General features: G+C 41.1%; 2 protein-coding genes across 13 annotated transcripts in view; both read left to right on the forward strand.

Moving 5' to 3' along the window:
* dtna (dystrobrevin, alpha) overlaps positions 1-15,563 on the forward strand; it is an 18,538-nt gene extending 2,975 nt beyond the window's left edge. For 2 of the 11 annotated variants that reach the window (XM_031865271.1, XM_031865267.1), the window contains exons 2-23: positions 1,312-1,379; positions 1,896-1,976; positions 2,069-2,282; positions 2,622-2,707; positions 3,200-3,354; positions 3,453-3,558; positions 4,028-4,194; positions 4,391-4,515; positions 5,287-5,295; positions 5,667-5,750; positions 5,962-6,042; positions 7,917-8,012; positions 9,038-9,116; positions 9,466-9,560; positions 10,918-11,031; positions 11,222-11,318; positions 12,943-13,102; positions 13,184-13,273; positions 13,358-13,457; positions 13,676-13,787; positions 13,913-13,949; positions 14,087-15,563. In XM_031865271.1, the coding sequence (XP_031721131.1) occupies positions 1,313-1,379; positions 1,896-1,976; positions 2,069-2,282; positions 2,622-2,707; positions 3,200-3,354; positions 3,453-3,558; positions 4,028-4,194; positions 4,391-4,515; positions 5,287-5,295; positions 5,667-5,750; positions 5,962-6,042; positions 7,917-8,012; positions 9,038-9,116; positions 9,466-9,560; positions 10,918-11,031; positions 11,222-11,318; positions 12,943-13,102; positions 13,184-13,273; positions 13,358-13,457; positions 13,676-13,787; positions 13,913-13,930 (2,136 nt within the window). In that variant the 5' untranslated portion in view covers position 1,312 and the 3' untranslated portion in view covers positions 13,931-13,949; positions 14,087-15,563. The remainder of the gene's footprint in view (positions 1-1,311; positions 1,380-1,895; positions 1,977-2,068; positions 2,283-2,621; positions 2,708-3,199; positions 3,355-3,452; positions 3,559-4,027; positions 4,195-4,390; positions 4,516-5,286; positions 5,296-5,666; positions 5,751-5,961; positions 6,043-7,916; positions 8,013-9,037; positions 9,117-9,465; positions 9,561-10,917; positions 11,032-11,221; positions 11,319-12,942; positions 13,103-13,183; positions 13,274-13,357; positions 13,458-13,675; positions 13,788-13,912; positions 13,950-14,086) is intronic. The other 9 variants (XM_031865270.1, XM_031865269.1, XM_031865268.1 and 6 more) reach the window with 9 other exon arrangements.
* Positions 15,564-16,402: 839 nt separating this feature from the next.
* The window catches only part of mapre2 (microtubule-associated protein, RP/EB family, member 2), an 11,683-nt gene continuing 6,100 nt past the window's right edge, over positions 16,403-21,985 (forward strand). The window contains exon 1 of one of the 2 annotated variants that reach the window (XM_031865415.1): positions 16,403-16,491. Coding sequence is in view for 1 of the 2 variants with exons in the window: in XM_031865414.1 (XP_031721274.1) it covers positions 20,740-20,861 (122 nt within the window). In the remaining variant the exon portion in view is untranslated. Of the gene's footprint in view, positions 16,492-16,526; positions 20,862-21,985 lie in introns of those variants that run through there. The other variant, XM_031865414.1, reaches the window with a different exon arrangement.

A 21,985-nucleotide genomic window follows, 5' to 3' on the forward strand; every position in this document is an offset into this window, starting at 1 on the left:
CCCCCCCCCCCCCCCCCCCCCATCACATTTCTGAGAGGCACTGTAGTGTGCTACGTTCAATTCGCGCATGTACTTTTACTTTTGCTTTTACTTTTACAACCTGAAAAATTGAGGTCAGTGTGTGTTTAGCACGGCCGGATTAAACTGCTATGGGGCCCTCAGGGTAAAATGAGCTGTGGGGCCCTGTTGCCCCCCCCCCCCCCCATTAGTATTTAATAATAATTCTTCTGTAATTTAATTAAGCATTAAAATGCACAAGGCCTTAATATTTCAAGCTAGATGTGAATTGAGGGCCCTTGTATGAGGCAGGTCCGTAAGGTAATTATGCAGGTGTTAAAATCTATCATTTCAGTTCATGTTGAGCTTTAGATGCACCGCAACAAATGTGCAATTAATCAAATAACCATGAACTAAATTGCGAATTTGAGTCCAGTGATTGTCCAACCATAGCTAAGCAACCAAAACTAAGCACAGCAGGGTTGTCCACCTTTGGATTTCTTCACAAGGTGAAGTGATGTGCGTAGGTCACAGTAAGAGCATTTCATCCTTTATTTCATTCTTTATTGAAGGGTGGTGTCCTTATTTTTTAGCCAAAACACAAAAATACAGGAGCAAAATGCATTAAACAGTCTTTATCTGCTGTAACTGCAATGGTTAGCATGTCCATTAGCATGTCAGCTAACTTCAGGCTGACGTGAATGACTCTGTCTTGCTCTTTAACACTCCAGCAACTGCAGCCGACATTACCTGAGATAGTGTTATGTGTATCTGTTACACACATAATGCTAGGGCTAACTAGCTCACCACTGTTATTTTCATGTCTCCTACTACATCTTCAGATCATCAGCTAGTGAGGATGCTAACTTTTTACCCGGGGACATGCAGTTTTAGCCTTTAGTCTCTCAGCACAATATTAATTATTATGTTGCAATCAAGTGCACATTTCAAGTTTTAAGACCCCTTTTTTTTACAGGGTTCTCCTTGTCATCCAACAAAAATGAGAAGAAGCTTTTATTCTGCCTCTATCTGAAATTATGGACCTATTGTTTCTAAATGCCTATGAATATCCAAGTCTGGAGCCTTTGGGTGCCTTGAAGGGTCTGAGGCATTTAAAGTGAAATGATGTAGCTGTAAGTTGTCCAACGGGCATAATGTAATTATGTTTACAAAGTGGTAAGTGTTTTATAGATTCATTATACAGAATAAAGCTGAAAGCAATAGGAAGAGCATGTGCAGTGATTGAGCAGCGCCCTAATTGGAAGTGTTTGTGGACACACAGGCTCTGACATCACTTTCTCTCCTCTTGACCAGAATGATTGAAGACTTCGGGCGGAGCGGTGACAACATGGCAGATACAAGGCAACTGTTTGTGGAGATGAGTAAGTGCTCAGGGCCACAGCTCAGCATGATCTATGTCTGTCGACTGTTTAAAAATGGCATATTCCTCTCTGTAACTTTCTTGTAAAGCAAATAGATCGAAGTGTCTCCACTCGTTTCAACCCGATAGATTTTAAACCCACGTTGTTCAATATCGGATAAATAAATCGGACATTATGAAGTGAAAAATCACCAGAATATTTCATATATCCAAAATATATAATCTAAACATGATATCGCTATGACATTGTTAAATAATCCTATATCATTGTTATTATTTTTTAATATATTCATCTTCATTGTATCTTATTTGATTCCAGTATTTCAAAATGTCCTTTTCCAAAGTATAATCTGTATGTGTTCATTATTTACATGATTACTAATTTCACAGTGTAATTTATTTACTTGATATTGAACGCTTTGGGCCTCCGTACGCTCTCCCCTCCAGCGCTCCAAATGATCTACGAACCAGCATTGACGTTCCCGATGTTATTTGATAATGAGTAATTATTCCTCAGGGGCTCAAGATCTGGACTCCATACGATTATCGACATACAGAACAGCCTGCAAACTCAGATTCGTGCAGAAGAAATGCAATTGTGAGTATGATGCATTGCACTTTCAACCGCATCACTCTGCTCATAATTCCTTCCCATCAAAATGTTTATACTCTCAGTATTTCTGTTTCCAGTGCATTTGGTTGACATCTGGAATGTCATCGAGGCTTTCCGAGAGAACGGCATCAACACCATGGACCTCAGCGAGGACCTCTCTGTGGCTCGTCTAAAAGTGGTGCTGTCCACAATTTTTTACCAGCTGAACAAGCGCATGCCCACCACACACCAGATCACCGTGGAACAGTCCATCAGCCTGCTGCTCAACTTCCTGCTGGCATCCTATGACCCGTGAGTAACACGTCACGTGACGCGTCGACGGCTGGTTGTGTACTTTCTCGTCTGAGGTTTTTGACGTGAGCTAACGTGGTGTGAAATGTGACTCTGAAGTGTCTGCCAAAGTGGGGTGAAAATACAGACTATTGACTTTCACAATGTCACAACACGCTCGTGTAGAGTGTATATATTTAGAGATGCTAAAAGCTAAGCTAAACATTTTTTAAGCCGTTGCTCAAGTGGGCCTCGAGAGGTTGTGCCTTTTAGAAAAACAGTTCAGATTCTAGACATTGACAGCGCCTTTTAAAATAATCTATGACCATAATTTAAAATGTATTTGCTCCTTTTTTTTAGGGAGAGCCAGGGCAAGACGTCTGTCTTTGTTGTGAAGATGGCCCTGGCAACCATCTGTGGAGGGAAAATCCTGGATAAATTAAGATGTAAGCAACACAACAAGTACTTATTTTCCTTTTAATTGTGAAAAATTAAAATAAAATCATCCATTTTAACTGTAATAAATCAGCAAATTTTCCTCATGCAGTTTCTAGTCCATGTGCTGCTTTGGAATTCCTAATACAAGCATTATTAATGTCTGTATTTGCTATATATCTCTGCTTAGCCTATTGTTGCTAAAGGAAGAAGCAGCACTGGCCGAGCTCTTCGTGGCTGGAAGAAGTCATTATTCGTTATCTGAAGGATAGGGTTTATTACATAATCTACACAATCCGTGGGAGCGGTCGCAATGGCTCGTGAAGGGAAAAGAAGGAGGGCTATGTTGCTGGTGTATTATAACAATTGATTTGAATAACAGCTTTACTATGATTTGTTTTCACAAATAAGTGGGATAATTGTATTGTGTATGCTGTAATTAGCCGACTGTGGTGGCAATTAGTTTGATTCATTTGTGTAATCTCTGCCTGCGTTGTTCCCAGATATTTTTTCCCAGATATCCGATTCTGCTGGAATAATGGTCCACTCGCAGTTTGACCAATTTCTGAGGGAGGTGCTCAAATTACCCATGGCGGTCTTTGAGGGACCTTCTTTTGGCTACACCGAACAAGCTGCAAGAACGTGCTTCGCACAGCAGGTGAGGGTTCATTAATTGTTTGAGCATTGACCTCGTGGAGGATTTTTGTTTCCCCCACGTCCAATCATCTCACTCTCCTCTGCACCCAACGTCAACAGAAAAAGGTCTCCCTCAATACATTCCTCGATACGTTGATGTCAGACCCGCCCCCTCAGTGTCTGGTGTGGTTACCGCTCATGCATCGGCTCACCAACGTGGAGAACGGTAAGACGCCGCACAGAATATTTATAAATGGGGGAAGCTGGCGGGGCTTGGAGCATGTAAAGTTCAGCTTTGCATCATAAGCTTGAGTCACCACACACACAGACACACACACACCTCCATTGAGGATGACCCACAGAGACCTTACACCCTGTGCATGAGTGTGTTTTGTGTGTGTATGTGTGTGTGAGTAATTGTCATGCACACATCATCAACACCTTGTGAGCAGAAAAAACAGTCACATGCTTACACACAAACACAGCATGCTGCCGTCGCACCGATTTTTGTGTATTCGGTTGAAATGAAATGTCACCAGAACAGGCTGAAGAGCACATCTGTCCTTTTCAAATTAATGAAAATGAATCCTCCTCTCTTTGCACTGTGCAAAACTATCTGAGTTTTACGATCACATCTGTTTGCGTGCATGGGTTTTGTCCATCTGCGTGTCTGACCCCTCCTCTCCTCCCCGCAGTCTTTCACCCGGTCGAGTGCTCCTACTGCCACATTGAGAGTATGATGGGCTTCCGCTACCGCTGCCAGCAATGTCATAATTACCAGCTCTGTCAGGACTGCTTCTGGAGGGGGCATGCCAGTGGTCCCCATAGCAACCAGCACCAAATGAAGGAGTATACCTCATGGGTAAGGGAAGGAGACGATGGAGGAGAAGAGAGAGGGGGGCGAGCTGAGGGGATGTGTGTCTGTGCTTCACCAGTCACTGTGGCTGTGTTCGTTTGAGTGTTCGGCGCAGGTGACAGCGATGATGTCATGTGTTTTGAAGATAAATGAGCGTCCTCGCGGTCTCAGAATTTGCACGCCGCTTGTGTGTTTCTCCCAGAAATCCCCTGCTAAGAAGTTATCCCATGCCCTCAGTAAGTCACTGAGCTGTGCATCCAGCAGGGAGCCTCTTCACCCCATGTTTCCCGAAATGCCAGACCAACCTCTCAACCTAGCTCATATTGTGTAAGTTCAACGTCTTTCTTTTTCTAAACGTTTGAGTTCATCCCTCAGCTGATAATTATCTTGTTGCTGCCTGGAAGTCTGAAGTGAATCCAGTCAATCTCTTGGGTCAGCTGATCAATGGGGCTTAATTATAGCCCTGGGAATGATTGTGATCTGCAACACTGCCTACCTTTCCCTTCACTTGTCTGATTATTTGTGTTGTGTTATAAATAATGGAGCAGCCTCCACAAGCACTGGCTTAATACCAATCTGGTGCTGTTTATTGAAGGAAGGTACAGTTACATACAGTAAGGCTACACCTGGAGCATCTGTTTGTGTGTTTATTCTTTCACCAGTATTTTACAGTATAACCCTTAAACAGCCAAAAGGATTAAGATTATTACAGTTTTGTACAACTGAATGTCTGGATTTTTGAAGACAAAACATCACAGTACCTCAGTAAAAAAAATAATGATTATGATATGAATTGGGGGATATAGTTTTTCACATTAACACATAAAAATATCAATTTTTTGATACGGATCCTTTAAATGCATCCAAGATATAGATATTAAAAATAAGATCCTCATTGGCTGACATTTATGCTGATCATAAACCAGTAATATTGTCCTAAATATTTAATATTTTCCTTTTTCAGTGAATTTATTGAAAAATCTTTTTTTTTTTCTAAATGACTGGAATTTCTACATTTAGTGTAGCCTAGTCTTTGCACTGCTTGGCTGATTGTAATAAACCATTTTCATTCCTTTCCTTGTTCTGTACATTCCTCAGAGATACGTGGTGAGTTTGTTTTGGATATTTAACACATCGTAAAATGTGTCTGTGACTGTAGATTTGAATCCTTTGTTTTGTGCTAATCACATCCCGTCCACACGAGAGTACTTGGAGTCAGTGTTTGTCGACTCATGGATTCATTCCCCTCTTCAGTGCATGTTTTTATTGTTTACCACACACCCTGCATAACTAATCATCTCTGACGTTGTTGTGACATCCTGATATATGCACAGAAAGTTCATCCACCAAAATGGAAATTCAGATCCAAACGAACAAAAGTTTATGTGGATCTGAATTTCTATTTTGGTCGATTCAAATACACACAAACGAAAGTTTATGTTACTTTAACATTAAAAAAACATTTGTTTCCTGTTCAGGCCACCAAGACCAGTGAACATCAGCAATGACTACTCGCTCTCCCACTCCATGCCTACATCAGGGAACCCTTACTCCACCAAAAAGTGAGTACAGTCCTAACAATGGATGTCCTGGATTTTCAAAGCAGATCTTTTCAGTCGCTGCACTCCCTGAAGGCCCGTCCCCTGTAGACTCTGCAGCCCACACTGTCTTTCTTTCCTTGCCTTTATTTTCCAAAGTATGTGCATGTGAGAACATTTGTGTATCATCGTGCTTTTTTCTTTCTTTGTGGTTCTTTGTGCTGAATGTAAATAGCTTGCCTTACAGCAAGAATAACGATGTTGAGCAAAGACAGCCTTTGACTCAGGCTGCTCCACATCTGTTTAGAGGGAGAGGGTAAGTGACACAGGTGTGCATATGAGAATGCCTTTGTAGCACAAATGCATGCGTGGACTAATATGGATAATAATAAGAGTGCTTTAGGAACCAGTTTTCTTACAGAGGGGTTTACATTGTTGTAATCGAGGGGCTATTTTAAAAATGCTGGATGAAGCATCCACCATAAAGATCACTGGCAATTAGTTTGGAGTGTCTATTACAATCTTTATCATACACACAGAAATGGGAAATACTAACTGCTAGTTTCGAATATAATCGTCATAAATGTTACTCTCGATCTCCTCTATGTTGAAGCTGTAGCAGTAAAGCCGTTTAAATTCCCTGGAGTATTCACAGGTATGTTAAGTATACCTGTTTACATGAAATGGGATTATCTTGTTGTTTTCAGTTGCTATTGATGTTGAATTTTGTATTTTTGTTCTATCAGGATTTTTCCAGTGAAAGGCCACTGAGCTCCACTGCACCTGCACTTGATGGAGAAAGTGTTTCTTTAGGGAACACTAGTCCCTTTCATAGCTCAGGCTTATAGAAAAACGTAGAAATGTGATGAGTGAGCGTTCTTTAGGTTATTCTTGATGTGCATATCAGAGCACCTGACATTGTGGTTACTGTTTTGCACAGACACCGTATAATGCAGGGCTTTCAGCTGATGTGCCCACTGAAGCTTGACAGGCTAACTTTAGCACAACAATGACTGAGAATACCTGATAACATCCCCAAACTTTATGATGAGAGTTTTGACTTTAGACAGCTGGAATATGCCGTTAAAGAGGCACTGCAGTGGTTTAGTGCACTTCCATAATGTTGTGAGATACATTTTAAAAACAAATTGATGCCCAAATATTCAGACTTTCAGTTTCTACTGTCTTTGTCAAGCTCCAAAAACTTGGAGCTTACACTTCCAATAATGCAACACAATAAGCTCACTATCTAGTTTGTAATGCAGTTGTCCTGATAAAGCTGCACTGACCAATATTTCTATATTGACGATGGATTAACTGTGTCGGGGTCGCTCATAGTGGTAAAACCACACATTATTATCTGCAGGTCACCTCAGCTCTGTGGAGCATTTTAGCATCTTTTAGCTCATTGTTTTGTTTTTTAAGGCCCACAACGTTGTTGTTCTTATTTACGTAGCTCTCCCTACTTGTAGCAAGCAGCTGATTTGAGCAAAACACTCTGATAAACATCTACCTGGCCCGCAGCAAATACCTGTAGCAAACACCCTAGGTTAGCTGATTGACATAGCAAAGCAGTTTGCTGCTAAATAGACAGATATTTCCTTCAGCAGTTGGAGATTAGGAGATTATTTATCATCATTATTAGAAGAATTATCACAGAATTGTCATTATTAGAAGCAAATAGTTAATTAATTAATTGCTGTTATGAGACATTTTATGGTCACAGTTCTGCGTTGCGCCTCCATAATGGCAGTGGGGATGGTTCCTTTAGGAGTTTGTCATGCAGATGGGAAGCCTCTATAAATATAGGGGCTACATCAAAAAGCACGCTTGACATGTCTGGGTGGCAGATTGTTTGACTTAAAAATAATGACTTTCAGTAGTTTTAATAATAGAGCATTGACTGATTGATGCTTGGAGAATGTAAACATGGAGCTTGTAGAGTTTTTTTTTTTTTTTGCTCGGCATGTCCTTAATCGTGCTCCTAGCCTTCATCACTGGAGTCTCTCTCAAACATAACATGGCCTTGTTTCCCTCTAGTCACCCGTGACTGGCTGCTTTTCAGCCTCTCCTCCTCTTCTCCTTTGTTGCGTTTCGTCTCTCTGCTTCCTCCCCCCTCTCGTCCTTCCCCTCTATTGTCACCTGTGTAATGTCATGTTTTATGTTTTGTGAAACCCTGCGCCGTTCCAGGTTGAACTACAACCTCGATGTTGCCGATAGACTTGCAGACGAACATACTCTCATTGGCCTCTATGTGAATCTCCTCCAAAACAACCCCAAAACATGGTTAGTTTGGTGTGTCGCAGTGGAAACCATATGCTCTGCTGGACTGCCACCTAGCAATCTTACCCCTGACCTAACCTCATTCTGGGTGTGTTACAGCCCTAACGCTGCATGCTGTCACTTTAACAGACCAGTCACCTCGACCTTTGACACTCCTGTCAACGCATTATTGCTATTCAGCAGCAATAAGTGTTTGTCTGACTGTTTTGTATCCAAATGGAGTTCATTTCGACCAAGAGATCTGTATTTATTTGATTGGATTTCAATGTGAAACTTATTTTTTTCATATTCTAACCCTTATAAGACCTTGTAAGTATACACATAACAACATGACTACATAATATTACATTCCTCACAGTCCTGAAATGTACATATTGTTGTTTCTGACTGAAATGTGCAAAAGAAAAAAGGGCAAAAGTCTCATATTTGTCACATTAAAATTGTATAATTCCAAATGCTCAGGGCAGATTAGTTTGTTAATTGGTACCAAATACTTTAAACACTTTTAGCTGCTGTTTCCCTCAGATTTGACTGCCGCTTTAATCTCTCAAATCAGTTTGGTCCAGTAAATCTTGTTAAAAACAAAGCAAGACTGTAAGCTGACTTAGTTTTTATTTTAACACATTTATTCTATCATGTTGGCTATCTGTATCTTCCCGTGTGAGTGCATTTGAGCGCTTTTAATGTGTGTGTGTGTGCTTGGAAATGCACACAACCATATTTGTTTTTACTTTATCAGTAATCTGACTGTATAAGTAACCTTTCTGTTCTTTGGACACAAACGATAACTTCAGCTCCTCATTTATGTAATAACCCAACTTCATTGCTGCTTTTGTGGTTTTACATAAGTAGCTTAGCATGATTATGCGGGATGCTGCTGTAAAACTTTGTCTGCCAAAGAACTAATCTGACTTTTGAAGAAACTAAACTTTCTTGGATTTTTGCATTTTCTTCCCCCTGCACTGCTTATATCTGCGTAGCTGTGTCGTAACCATGTCGTGTTGTGACTCCATTTTCCTCTTGATCAGTTTGCTGGAGAGTAATCATCAAGACGAAGAGCACAGCCTCATCGCCCGCTATGCTGCTAGACTGGCTGCTGATGCCGCGGTGAGATATATAAGATATTTATTGCTCACAATATCGTGGCATCTTTCATCTGTGTCCACAGCTAAAAAACTGTCCTTGAGGGTCCTTGAGGGTTGAACGTACGCTGCTCCTCTACTCTTTGAGGATTTCACTCCTTTTTATTGTGAAGATGATGAAGGGGTTTACAGGTGGTGATCATTTCTAACCAGACTTCTATGCCCGTTTATGTTCTGATCAGGTCTTGATAGATGGCCGGTGACTTGACTGTTTTATTACCCCCTCCCTGTGAGATATGAGATAAGGTAATGGATGACATCATCCGCTGGTAAAGCCAGTTCATGTGATGTCTCCTGCTTGATTTCACCAACAGGCTCAGCAGCAGCGGATCCCCACGGACCTCCCCTTCTCTCTGGATGCCAACAAACAGCAGAGGCAACTCATCGCCGAGCTCGAGAGCAAAAACAGGTCAGGGATGACTGCTTTGGTGATGCTTTTCAGTCCTCTGCTGTTTGTCTCCTCTCTTCTTTTTTTTTTTTTCCATCCCACAACAAGAGATTCACCTGGAGAATAAACAGAATCCTGGTCTGACAAAAGAAACAGACCTCAAAGCACATACGTTACTGAAAACTGTAATTATTATTAGAAATGTAGGTATGATATTTCCCCTTAGCCCCTCAGCAAGTAACTAACTGTATGTATACAGTGTAGAATATAATTCAATGAATGCTGGATCATGCAAGGCAATTATAGGCAATTTATTTATATAGCATATTTCATGCACAGTGGCAAATTCAAAATTAAATTTCTTAAAATTAATAAAAAAGAAAAGCAGTTAATAAGAGTTATCATTAGAAGTAACAGCAAGTTTAACATTAAAATGACAGCAGTAAGTAATAGTGAATAATGATACCAAAGTGGAGACAAAAGTTCAATTACAGGCAACAGTGAACAAGTGCATAGGCTGCAGCTATAATTAATACTTTTATTTAATACAAACAATGGATCACATGACTATTTATATATGACGGCGGTCACATGTGCTGAGGAACCTGCAGAGAATTATCACCCGACTCAGCAGTTACCCTCAGCTCTACAGAGCTTTATTGGCTCACGGTCACACTGCCATGGCTTGAATAGAACAGAGCTGTGGTTTATGTTGTCAGTAACATTTGTGCTGTTCCTGCATGCAAAATATCTGTTGTGAAAAAATCTTAAAGGAACAGTGGGATTTAGGGGGATTTATTGGCAGAAATGGACAAAACTTAACCCCAAAATGCCACTAAATCCTTCACACTGCTCCTTTAAGTGTCTTTCGCTTCATTGTTTTGATTTTCCTGACAACACCTTTATTGTTTTACTTCACTGTCATCACTCTCATAGTGTTGCAGGAAAACGAAGCACTAAAAACCTACTGTACACTACCTGCTGAGCCCCAAACGGCAGACGGAGAAAGTTAGCGACGAGCTGGTGAACATAGTGGAGTATTTAGAAGCTAAAAAGCCAGATATTTCCCTCAGGAGTTCATGGAGTCCTAACACAGCTGAAAGCGAGTGGATATTGGACCTCATCGGGGGGATACAAACTAATATCTGCTATAACCAAGGTAATAAAATGTCCACAGCTTGTTTCAGGCGCCCCCAAGTGGCCAAAAAATACCCCAGTTATTGCAGGTTTAAGTTTTGATTTCAACATGGTCAGACATGGACGGTGTCCACAGTAAGATCATCAGTTGCAAAATGCAGCTTCCATTTATTTGTGTTGACCCGGGGTCTTACGGACAAACCATGTCTGACTTATACAACCTGGTTTGTGCCTCTCACAGAGAAATCCTGCAGGAAATCCAGCGTCTGCGTGTTCAGCACGAGGAGGCCTCCCAGCCGCCACCTGACAGGGGTCAGCAGAACCCCACTCTTCTGGCTGAGCTTCGACTTCTCAGGTAAGTCCGTTCAGTCCTGCACAATGCTGTGCGTTTAGAACAGGCTGCAGCAGAACGTGCTTATTGTAATTGCCTATTTCCTAGACAAATAAACACCATATGTTGGAGTCTACAGATGCTCATACGCATTTGTTTTTTTAGACGTGACATTATTGTATCATCACCATGTACAACTTGTTTCCTCCGTTAGGCAACGCAAAGATGAGCTTGAACAAAGAATGTCTACTCTGCAGGAGAGTCGTAGGGAACTCATGGTGCAGCTGGAGCAACTAATGATGCTTCTCAAGGTATTAACAGACGTGCTTTTCATCTCTTTGACTTCACAGCACTCAAATACGGAACACAGACAAGACGCCTTCATGATCGCTGAACAAACACACATTCTGTTTGCTGTGGGGAGCAATAAGGTCGTGGTAATTTAGTTTCAAGTTTGCCTTTTGGCCAGAATCAGCTCTGTTGAAGTTTGCTTGTTCGTATATACATGGACACGTGTACCGTATCTTGTGTTTTCTGTTTTTTATTTGGAGGCAGGTGGTAAGCAATATGGCCAGATGACGACGTTCACTTGTACTACATTTTCTCCCAGATGTAGGTGCTCACTCCAGCTAATGTAAAGCAAACGCTGCACTTTTCAGATGAGGAAACATGTTACCCAACATATCCAATAGAGGGCCTACATCTTTAATAGGAGACCTATTATGTCAGTTATTGACTGTACAAATAAGAGGTACAGCATTCACATATTTGAGATTTGAGCTAAAGATATGATGTCTGCTTTGGGGTGTTTCTCCACCTAAAATGAAATCATATCAGGAACATGTTTAATCTAGTTGGTGTCCAGACGACCAATATTGTGTTTTGGTCTTGTTACAAATGTTGTTGATTGAACATTTGCCCTCTGTCTCGTACATTTGTTTAAATGATGTCCCTTTGCCTCTTATTAGCTTATGTTATCCAAGAGTCCAGAGAAATGGTTTAAGAACAGGGTGTTGAATTTGGGATTATGCTCCATCGCACCTTACAAGGAGGATAACTTTTGGAGCGAGAATATCTTCCGCAGCCAACACGACGGGAGGTCCTGAACGCTGACATAAACTGCTCGCTATACTGGCTTAAGTGGGGAGGATATCAATCTAATTAGGCTAAAAGGATCAATGTTAATCCATTAAACTTGCATGCGGAAGCCACATGCTTGTCACGTCCTGGAGGAATTACTGATTGGATTTTCTTTTAGAAATACTCAATGTGATGTAGTTGTTGTTTCACGAGCCATAAAATATTGTTTTGCAGCTGGAGGAGGAACAGAAACAAGCTGTGAGTGTGAGAACTGTGGAGCAAAAACGAGGCTGAAACTACACTTGGATTCAAAATGATTGCATGTTTGAAGTAAATACTAACTGCTGTTGTTGGGTGAAAACTTTGTGTCTGAATTTTGGAGATGCATGGTGTTCACCAGACATCACCAGCGTGTAGTCTGGTCTGTGGGAATAGGTGGGATCGCTTTCAGAGAGAAAATCTGCTTTGACAGCATGTTGAGGTTCAGACAAATCCAGACATAATGAAAAATGCAGCTTAATGACTCCACATATTGTACATTTCTAGCATGTGTGATGTTTCTTATAGTACTTATAAAGCTACTGTGGTGTACAATTAAGACAAATTAGCTTCTCTATTGACTGAAATAAAACTATTGAACTGAATAGATTGTAGCTGTTTTTTGGCGTTTGATATTCTTTGCTGTGATTTGAGCGCAAAGTTATTTGTTGCATTGCTCGTGGAAGGTTTGCTTTGATAAAAAAACCTTTTGATCCAGATTATGTTTTGTTCTTCTTACAGTTTCTTTCTGTTTCTCTGTTAAGAATGCCGAGACAGTGGCACAAGTAAACACTAAAAACGGTGTCTGTGTTGCAGACTCAGGGCCCCAGCTCTCCGCGCTCTTCCCCCAGCCACACCATCAGCCGGCAGATCCCCACACCTATCCACTCGGACTCTGCCGGCACGACCCCGACTCACACACCTCAAGACTCACTCATGGGCCTGGGAGGGGATGTTCAGGAGGCCTTCGCTCAGGGTAACACACAGAAAGGCATGCATTTGTTGTGGACGTATGGGAGTATGGTTCTAATTTCTAAATACCTTTTGTGTTTCAAAGGTCCAAGGAGAAATTTGAGAACTGACCTCCTCATTGCTGCTGACTCCATCACCAACACGATGTCATCGCTGGTTAAAGAACTCAATTCAGGTAGAAATGAATGAAGAAAAGAATGAATTTTGCTTTCTGAATTTTTTATGCAACAGCTGTTTTTAAAGTGTATTTTTCTCATAGAGGGTGGAAGTGAGACCGAGAGCACCGCGGATTCAGATTTTGGACGTGCTGACCTGTTGGCCACAACCTCTTCAGATCCCCTCTTCACATATAAACCAAGGTACTACAGTAGGATGTGTCATCAACAATAAATCATAAGTAATAATCAGTGTATTCTTAACCTGCTTATCCCGAGAAACTGCTTTGACACAGCATGCTGCTTCCCCAGCTTTCCCTGTAGAGTTGAATTGTTTCATTTGTTGTGTGTGGAAAACTTCCAGTCTTCAGGTACACCGCCGATCATGTGACTTGTTTTAAACTGCCTGTTGTCTGTCACAGGAGTGCCAGCGCTGCGGAGAGCTTCGAGAACGATCTGGAGCAGCAGCTGGAGGACCAGCTCAAGCTGGAGGAGCTAATAAAGCAAAGGCAGGAACCAGACAAAGCGTGCATGGTGGGTTGTAGCTGTGCAGGACTGTAAATGGAAGGAGACAGGTGGTGTATTGGGGGTGTGTTTTTGTTTTTTTGTTTCAATACTTATTCTAACTCGCTGCGTGTGTTTTTGGTGGTGTGGTGCAGGTGACGCTGCAGCAGTGACTGTTTGTCCAGGTGACTGGTAAGTGCCTGAAACTACAATAAAATGCATCTTCCATGTTACCGGGGTCAGACTTTTACTTTTATTCTAGCATGTAGGTCATCATTTTTTTTGTACTTGTATTGTGCTGTAAGTAACACGTTCTGTGTCCTTAACAGATGAGCAATATGAAAAGCAACAATAGTAGGAGACACTGGACGAGGCCACACTGGGCCGACGGTACAGAGCACTGAAGACGTGAAGAATTTAAGTTGAATAAATGGCTGAATCCAACCATGGAATACATTTATGTAAAGATATATTTTTTAACCAACCACATATTTAAGGTAATACTGTGAGCTGATGTGAAGAGATTAATTAGTGAGCTGTCTATTACACCACAGGTGCCATAAAAAACCACGTGACTTCGGGGAATTATTTCTTAATTTTTAACCTTTTTATATGAGTTGTCGAGCAAATGTACAACTACACGGTTAGTTCAAATCTGATTCTTTCAAATGTTCATGTTCCTGCAAACAGTGAACCAGGTTTTAAGTGTTTGTTTGTCTTCTGATTTCAAATATAAACCTGCGTTGGAGTTGAAGTTATAGACGATACATTTTGCAATATTTAATAAATGTATAACTCCAGATTTAACCATTGGTCCATAGATTTCTTACAGTTGCTGTCGAGTGGCTTTTGTGTTGTTTTTTGACTTGTTTTTGGAGCGGGCCGATCAAATGTGCTTGTTTTATTTGATACCTTAGTGATAATAATGCACACATGCCTTAGCTGATTGGATGACCTCTCAATGGAGCTCATTCAAACTGTCAAATGCAGCATGTAGCCAACAACTAAACACGCCTGTTCAGCAGCAACGCTCGTTGTCTTCACTGGACAAATTAGGTTAAATTCATTAAATCTCATGCTGGGAAGTGGTTTTGTCTGCAAACATGTACAATGTCTACATATACAGTATATATTGTCAGTTAAGTTACAGATGGATTGGTTCTGATATCTGGAAGTGTTACAGTGAAAATATGTAACACAGAGACTTCCAAATGGTTTACACTGGTGAGGGTGTTGAAGAAATTGTGTTTACTATCAATGTTTTATGAATTAAGGTTCGATCGTGTGCCATCGTTTCATTTGCTGGCATCGCTGTTCTCGCACACAAATCTCTGTGTACAACTCGCACCAAACATGCACACTCCTGAAGTATTTCCTGAGTGTGCATGAAACTTTACTCAGTCACTTTGGGAAAAGTGGCAAGCCAATCTAAAATCATTAATGTGTGAAATATATCTAGTTTGATTTCTGAGCAAGTTCATAGCAGTGATTTTGCATGGTGGTGATGCATAATAATAAAGTGTTGACACAATATCACAATTTTTGTCTGTGAACTCCTTCTGTCTTTTTCCATTCCAGACCGGCACACTTCAATTGGCTTGGTTTGGCAGTGCACATTTATTATCTGTCATAAATGCACTGTTGGCTGCCCTCAACCCATTGTCTATAATTCATCACATAGTCCCACCATCTGAGGTAACATAAAAGCAGCCATCCAGCGCTGAATCTCACAGTCTTATGGATATTAGGAGGGAGAATTTTGCTCTCAGGCAGAATTATCAGCATATGAATGAACTGATATTAGTCTTCATTATTATTGTTCTTATCAGTATATATTTTTTTAAAGACATCAACACAAGCCCGTTCTTTCCACAGACCGTATTCATAAGATAAATATAAAATCTATCAACAGGTCTTTACACAATTTAATGACCTCTTGGTACAATATTTGCTTTCTTTATCTGGTCTATGTTGTGTCTACTCTATCAGCAAAGCAGCTATAAGAGAGATTAATTTTAAAGGAAGCCGCCCTCCTCCTGATAGCTTAAGTCTTTTATCAAGTGTGTGACTGCACCCTGGTGTTAAAACATGAGGAATGCAGTTGTGTCAGAGGCTGAACATCAGGTTTATTTAATCACAGATGCAAACTTTAAGCACTGTATTCCCCTCTGTGGAAAATGTGCTCTTTGCCTGGAATTATATTTGGATGACAAATGAAGGAATGAGGCATTCTTTTAAAGTAAATCTTCAATTTGTTGTCTTCACTGTAACAATAAATCGACTCACTCAATTCTCTAATATATTTTACTTATAAGCATAAAAGTGTTTTTTAAATTATATATATATTCTCATTTTATTTGAAAAGAAAATCATTTTACATTTTAAAACAATGATGGATTGAATCAACATTTCAACCTTGTGTTCAATGAATATTTGTCGTTTTAAAAATATTTGCGTTTCCGTGGGGAAAGTGACGTGACACGAAGCGACAGGACGGAAAGCTGTTGGACGTTCCGAATGATCAACGCATCAAGACGTGATTGGTCAAACTTACGACAGAGGTCTCTAGCGGACCAATCAGCTGCGACACCGATGACGCGTTGTCCAATCAACAGCCCCCTTTCAGCTCATCGCCTCGTGAGAATGGGCGTTTGAGAGGGTGGGGTGACTCAGCCGGAAAAAGGAGCATTTTAAACACCTTTTGAAAACCTGCGGAACGGAGTTAAGCTAACTGGTGAGTCTAATTTTGCTTTTGCCGAACAATTCCAAATTATTTTGATTTGAGTCGTCCAATAATGGCGTTTAAATGTTTAAAACCGGAGCGTGTTTACGTGTGTGTCGGTGGTTTGTACGCTGACGTTAACGTCATATGTCTGCTGTCACTATTCTGAAGTGTTGAGTTAGCTTCATTCACCGGCTGCAGCTAACTTAGCTGCCTCGTTACGTAGCTAGTTGCTTTGAAACCTCAGAAATTAGCATATATGTCCCATGTTTCCCTCACTTTAAGCTGTTTCTGAGTGTTGGTGCGCACAGGGGACAGAGAAGAAGAAGAAGAAGAGGGGGAAGACCATGCATGGACCTCCTTGGTCTTTTGTCTGGAGTGCAAAATTAGCCCTTTTTTCCATTGACAAAATCAAACTTTTCCTTCCACACATGTTGTATTTAATTGAATGGTTAAAAGGATACCAATGATCAAAGATCAGTGCTCTCTCCTTCTCTGGTCCTCACTCTCCTTGTCCACATTTTTGTGGTTAGGTATGTGGTTCCCCTAAAAATGTTTGGACACACAAGTCTGACTCTGTAAACCTCATCTCTTTGTTAAGAATAATCTGCACCCTTTGATAGTACTCTTTAGATACCTATCGCACATTAACCTGCTCAACCCGCAAGTCAGGATATAACAATGTCCTCCTTGCTATTATTTGAATGTTGAGGGTTGGGTCTGATGGGTGGAGCCTCTCCATCCCTCTCACACACACACACACACACACACACACACACACACACACACACACTGTGGAGATATGAATGTAGAGAGCGACCACAGCTCTGCTTTTCCTCCAGTGGAATGAGTTTATGCACATCGGCCCAATGATTTATTGTCTCCTAACATACAGCAGTAACAGAGACTGAAAAGCAAGCCACGTGTACATGCAAGCAAAACAAAGCAGATGTTATAGCTGGATTATTTCTAGTCTGTGTTTCTAGTCTTTTACCCTCATGATTCTGTCATTGCCACAGAAACACACTTCAACACCCTCAATCGACTCGAACAACATTGGGCATTTGTGGTGTGTCTACAGCTGAAGTTTCAGTTCAACAGTCTTGAGACATTTGAGGCCATGTTCACACGGACGTGATCGCAGCGTGAATAAAACGCAGCACCCTAATTCATTTCCGACGCTTGGTTGTCGGGCAAAAAAGGTGGAAACTTGCTGCAATGTTGCCTGGCAATGCAACTGTGTGGGCCAGTTAAATATGTCGAAGCGCACATTCCTGGTAGATTAGTTTTCCACCGTTGTAAAATCCTTCCTCGTAGTGTTTTGGTATTAAATAGACCTTTTACATTCACGACTCTATAACCCAAACTGGACTTGGATCGTATTCATCACCTCACTAGCACCACGAGTCTGAAAGGCCGGGAGTACATTAGCAGACAAGTACTTTATATCTGACAGATATATCTTTTTTGTTTATCTTTTGTTGTTGTTAAGAGCACCAAGGAGGACAACCCCTCTGCAGGTGAAGGCGTAATCAAAAACAGGCCCAGAGGGGATGCATCTCTCACGTTATGGTCCAATATTTACATATTTAATTGGGCTTCACAGTCTCAATGTTTATTTTAAACAGCACACGCATGCTTCACCTCTGTGGTGACACCTATTGGTGACACCTAAAGACCTGTCAGACTGGCAAGTGTCACATTTACTTCAATGACAGCCTTGCGATAGCTTTGCCACCCAAACCTTAGCTGTGACAAGTTGCTGCGTTTCATTCGTCTTCTGCTGTTTGACGACAGTAAGCGGACCTCTGTGCTCACTGTTCTGTGATTTGTAATGAGACCGATGCGCTGCAGTTGTCACTTCCAGTCCCAAAGAGCCGTTCAGCGTTACTGTATCAGAAATGTGTAACTCTGCATGCTTTTGGTTCTTCGTGGAGGCATTTCTAGTGTCCACAGTTTGGTCATTTCATGAGATTAGCACTTGGTTGTGTCTTGTGTTTGGTTCTGTAATAGTTTATGTAAAGAGTAAAGTAAAGACCCACTAAAAGCAGGGGATCCTGAATATTTATCCTTCCAGAATAACTACTCCAGAGATGGGTATCCTGCATTTCTACCACTGCCTTGATTTAGCTTGAATGCACATGTTAGTACAAAGGTGAATTATTGCAGTAACAGTCAAAGAGGCAATCCGTGGCACATGCATCCTCTTTGCCCACATGTGACTTTTAAAAGCTCCGGTGTGATTACTTGAAGCTGAGAGCGATGATGTAAATTACGGCCACAATTTCACAGAAAAACATTGTTGGAATTTGAAATATGTGTTGAAACGTCCTCAAAGTTACTTCACAAAGCTGCCGCTGAAGTAAGAAGATTGAAAATCCTGTTGAAGTAGGTGACGTGCAAATTGGTTTGACTGGTAAAATAAGACACGGGTCTCAATATTGTTGGGTAACATTATTCAGACTTTATTTGTTGGACGTTTGTCTTTATTTTGTCAGATTTATCTGAGATCAAGAGTCGGTCGGTTCTGTGTAAAAGTTCATGATTTGTAGGTTTAAAAGTGACCTCAGCTGGCCTGATGGTGGCACCAGAGGAGCTGTTTTGAGTGAGCACATTCACCCAGTGTTGCATTAAACATCCCTCACCCAATTTCAAAAGCAGTTTGAAATATTATTCACCGTTTTGACAGACAATGTAGCTGCTGGCACTGCAGTTGGGGGTGGAAGTGTCCACCGTAGAATCAAACCTTTGTTGTTGAGTCCTTTTACAGGCTTTTTAAAGATGCTTCCTTTCCACTGAGGCAGGGCTTCGATGATTTCTACCAGAAGAAGCAAAAAATATATGTACAACAAAACATTTTGCCTTGTTACCAGATGCAAGAAACTCAGAGGACAAACCTCACACATTTAAAATAAAAAGTTTCAATCATTACTGGCCAAAACTGTGAGTTCACTTTTGGACTGATGATTGTGTAAGATCGATCGTTTGTATTGGTTTCAACGTCTGTGTTTTAAATTTTATATAAAATTGTAAAGGACTTTATTAATGGTAATGTGACCTTTCAGATAACGCAATAAAACACGTAGGAAAAAAATCAAGGCAGTAAAACAAAGTTACAGTATCATAAAGACCGTGTGATTGGCTGGACGTAGTTCTTCTTCATGCATAATATTCCTGCGGCTGTATTGGCTCAGTGCTGCTGTGATGGAGCTGTGTCACATGATCAGTTTTTCCATCATGCCCGTTAACCTGCTCGTCCACATACAGTCGCTTCTTATCACTGATTACTAACCATGTTCAGATATTTGAATGGTAGGGGTGTAATCATCACGTTTTCATTTTTAAATACGCAAAAGTAGGTCGTAGTACTTTTTTTAAATGTAGCACACAACTTGAATGAAACGGTGTATTTTGACAACATGTATTGAATTTAGATCTTTGCATGAACCATAAAGCGTATTGTTACACTGGATGTTTAAAGATGATGATAATCAGGATTAATAAGGACTATTTTCATTATCGATCGATCTACTTCTTATTCTTTTATTATTAAAATGCCCCTCACACGTCCCTTAGTCTTCGTTTGACCATCTGTCCCGAATCCAGTTATATCTCATTAAAAAAAAACAATATTCAAAACAATATAAATGACTGATTTCTTAATCGACCCATCAACATTTTTAGCAGTGTGTATCTATCTATCTATCTATCTATCTATCTATATAGAGATATATAGATATATATCTCAAACATTATTGGTAATCCAAACATTTTTACCACACCTCCTCACACCATGTGTTGCGTCATCATTTCATCAGCACCACTTTGATCTATTAGGATAAAAACATCTGTTTGGGTGCGTTTGCAATAGTCACGTGACGAGGTGAAGGTGAAACATGGCGGGCTGCAATAATCACACTCATTCTTCCCAGTTGATTGAATCTCATCTCTCGATCGTTTTGATGATCTGCATCTTCAAAAAGCCACATGCATTGATCATTGCACGCGGGTGATCGATGTACATTTTGGTGTGTGCTGAAATAGCCCACCCCGTCAGTCACGTGGTACAGGGTTGCAGCTACGTCATCGGGGCTTTAGGTTTGTGGAGAATAAGCAGGCAGAAGGAACGAGACCCGGAGGCGCGGCTCTCTCTCTTTTAGCATTTTGCATCGTTCCTGTTGTTGGTCCTTTTTTTTTTTTTTTGTTTCCTGGCCAGAGCGAGAACAGAGTATCTGTTCAACATTTTTTAGAGACACCCAAATGCCCGGTCCCACCCAAGCCCTTTCCCCAAATGGAGAGAATAACAACGACATCGTCCCGGACAACGGAACCAACATCATTCCTTACAGGAAAAATACAGTGCGAGGAGAGCGCGCCTACAGGTAAATCTGTGCAATGATCTGCATGATATATATCTATATATAATATTATTATGAAAGGACAAACACCGCTGCAGACAGAAAGCTGCATTCCGGCCTGGTCCTCCTCCTCGTCGCGTGTTTCTTGCTTTGCACCCATCCAGCTCCGTCTTCCCCGGGTTGTCTCTCCTGTCATGTTAGCTCTCTGGACATGGCGTAAATCCCCCTTTTTTAAGTTGGCTTAAACCCGCCTTCTGGTTGGTGTGCACACATAGCGGCCCAAAAATAAAGCAGGGCCCCCGGAGCAATATTGTCATGTGTTGTGGTGCGTAATATCACCGGTAGGTTTAGGAGCAGCGGATCGTTCAATGACAGGAATACACAGACTGCTAATGGATCCTCATCCTGACATGACACTTCTCAGCTACCTGATAATCCCTCATATTACGATATATGTGTGTGTGTGTGTGTTAGTGTGTGTTTAGGGTAGTGGTTTAATGTGCAGAACCTGCTGCACAACCCTGATCCACCACTCCACACCCTGTTTGAATCCAGCCCTCAGCCCAGCCCCGGCTATCCCTGCCCGGGCTAACAAAGCATGCTAGCAGCGCATACATCCGCTTTGTTGACATGAGATCGGCCCGGTTTCCTTCCCCTCACTTCCCGGAGGATCAGTCAAACCGGAGGAGTCCGGTGCTGCGATAGATAGCCCGACTTTAACGGCCAGGAGTTTATTATTACCCTGCATATGTAGCCCGGTGTGGGCTCGTGGTGGTGATGATTTAGCATGATGTGTGACACCATATCAGTCGCTGCCATAACCCAATGAAGAGGTGTGTGTTGTAATGCAGCTGTCCTGCTGTTCTCTTTACATGTAATGCAGCAGTGTACATTTCTGTTAAGGGAATTAAAGATGATTCCACACTTGATTAATGTATAAGATAAATATTACTGAGTACTACCTTATCATTCATATATATGTGTGTATATGTGTATATATATGTGTGTATATATGTGTATATATGTGTATATATGTGTGTATGTATATATGTGTGTATGTATATATGTATATGTATGTATATGTATGTGTATATGTATGTATATGTATGTGTATATGTATGTATGTGTATATGTATGTATGTGTATAT

This window comes from Anarrhichthys ocellatus, unplaced genomic scaffold (genome assembly GCF_004355925.1).
Source record: "Anarrhichthys ocellatus isolate YVR2014 unplaced genomic scaffold, GSC_Weel_1.0 scaffold32, whole genome shotgun sequence".
NCBI lineage: Eukaryota > Metazoa > Chordata > Actinopteri > Perciformes > Anarhichadidae > Anarrhichthys > Anarrhichthys ocellatus.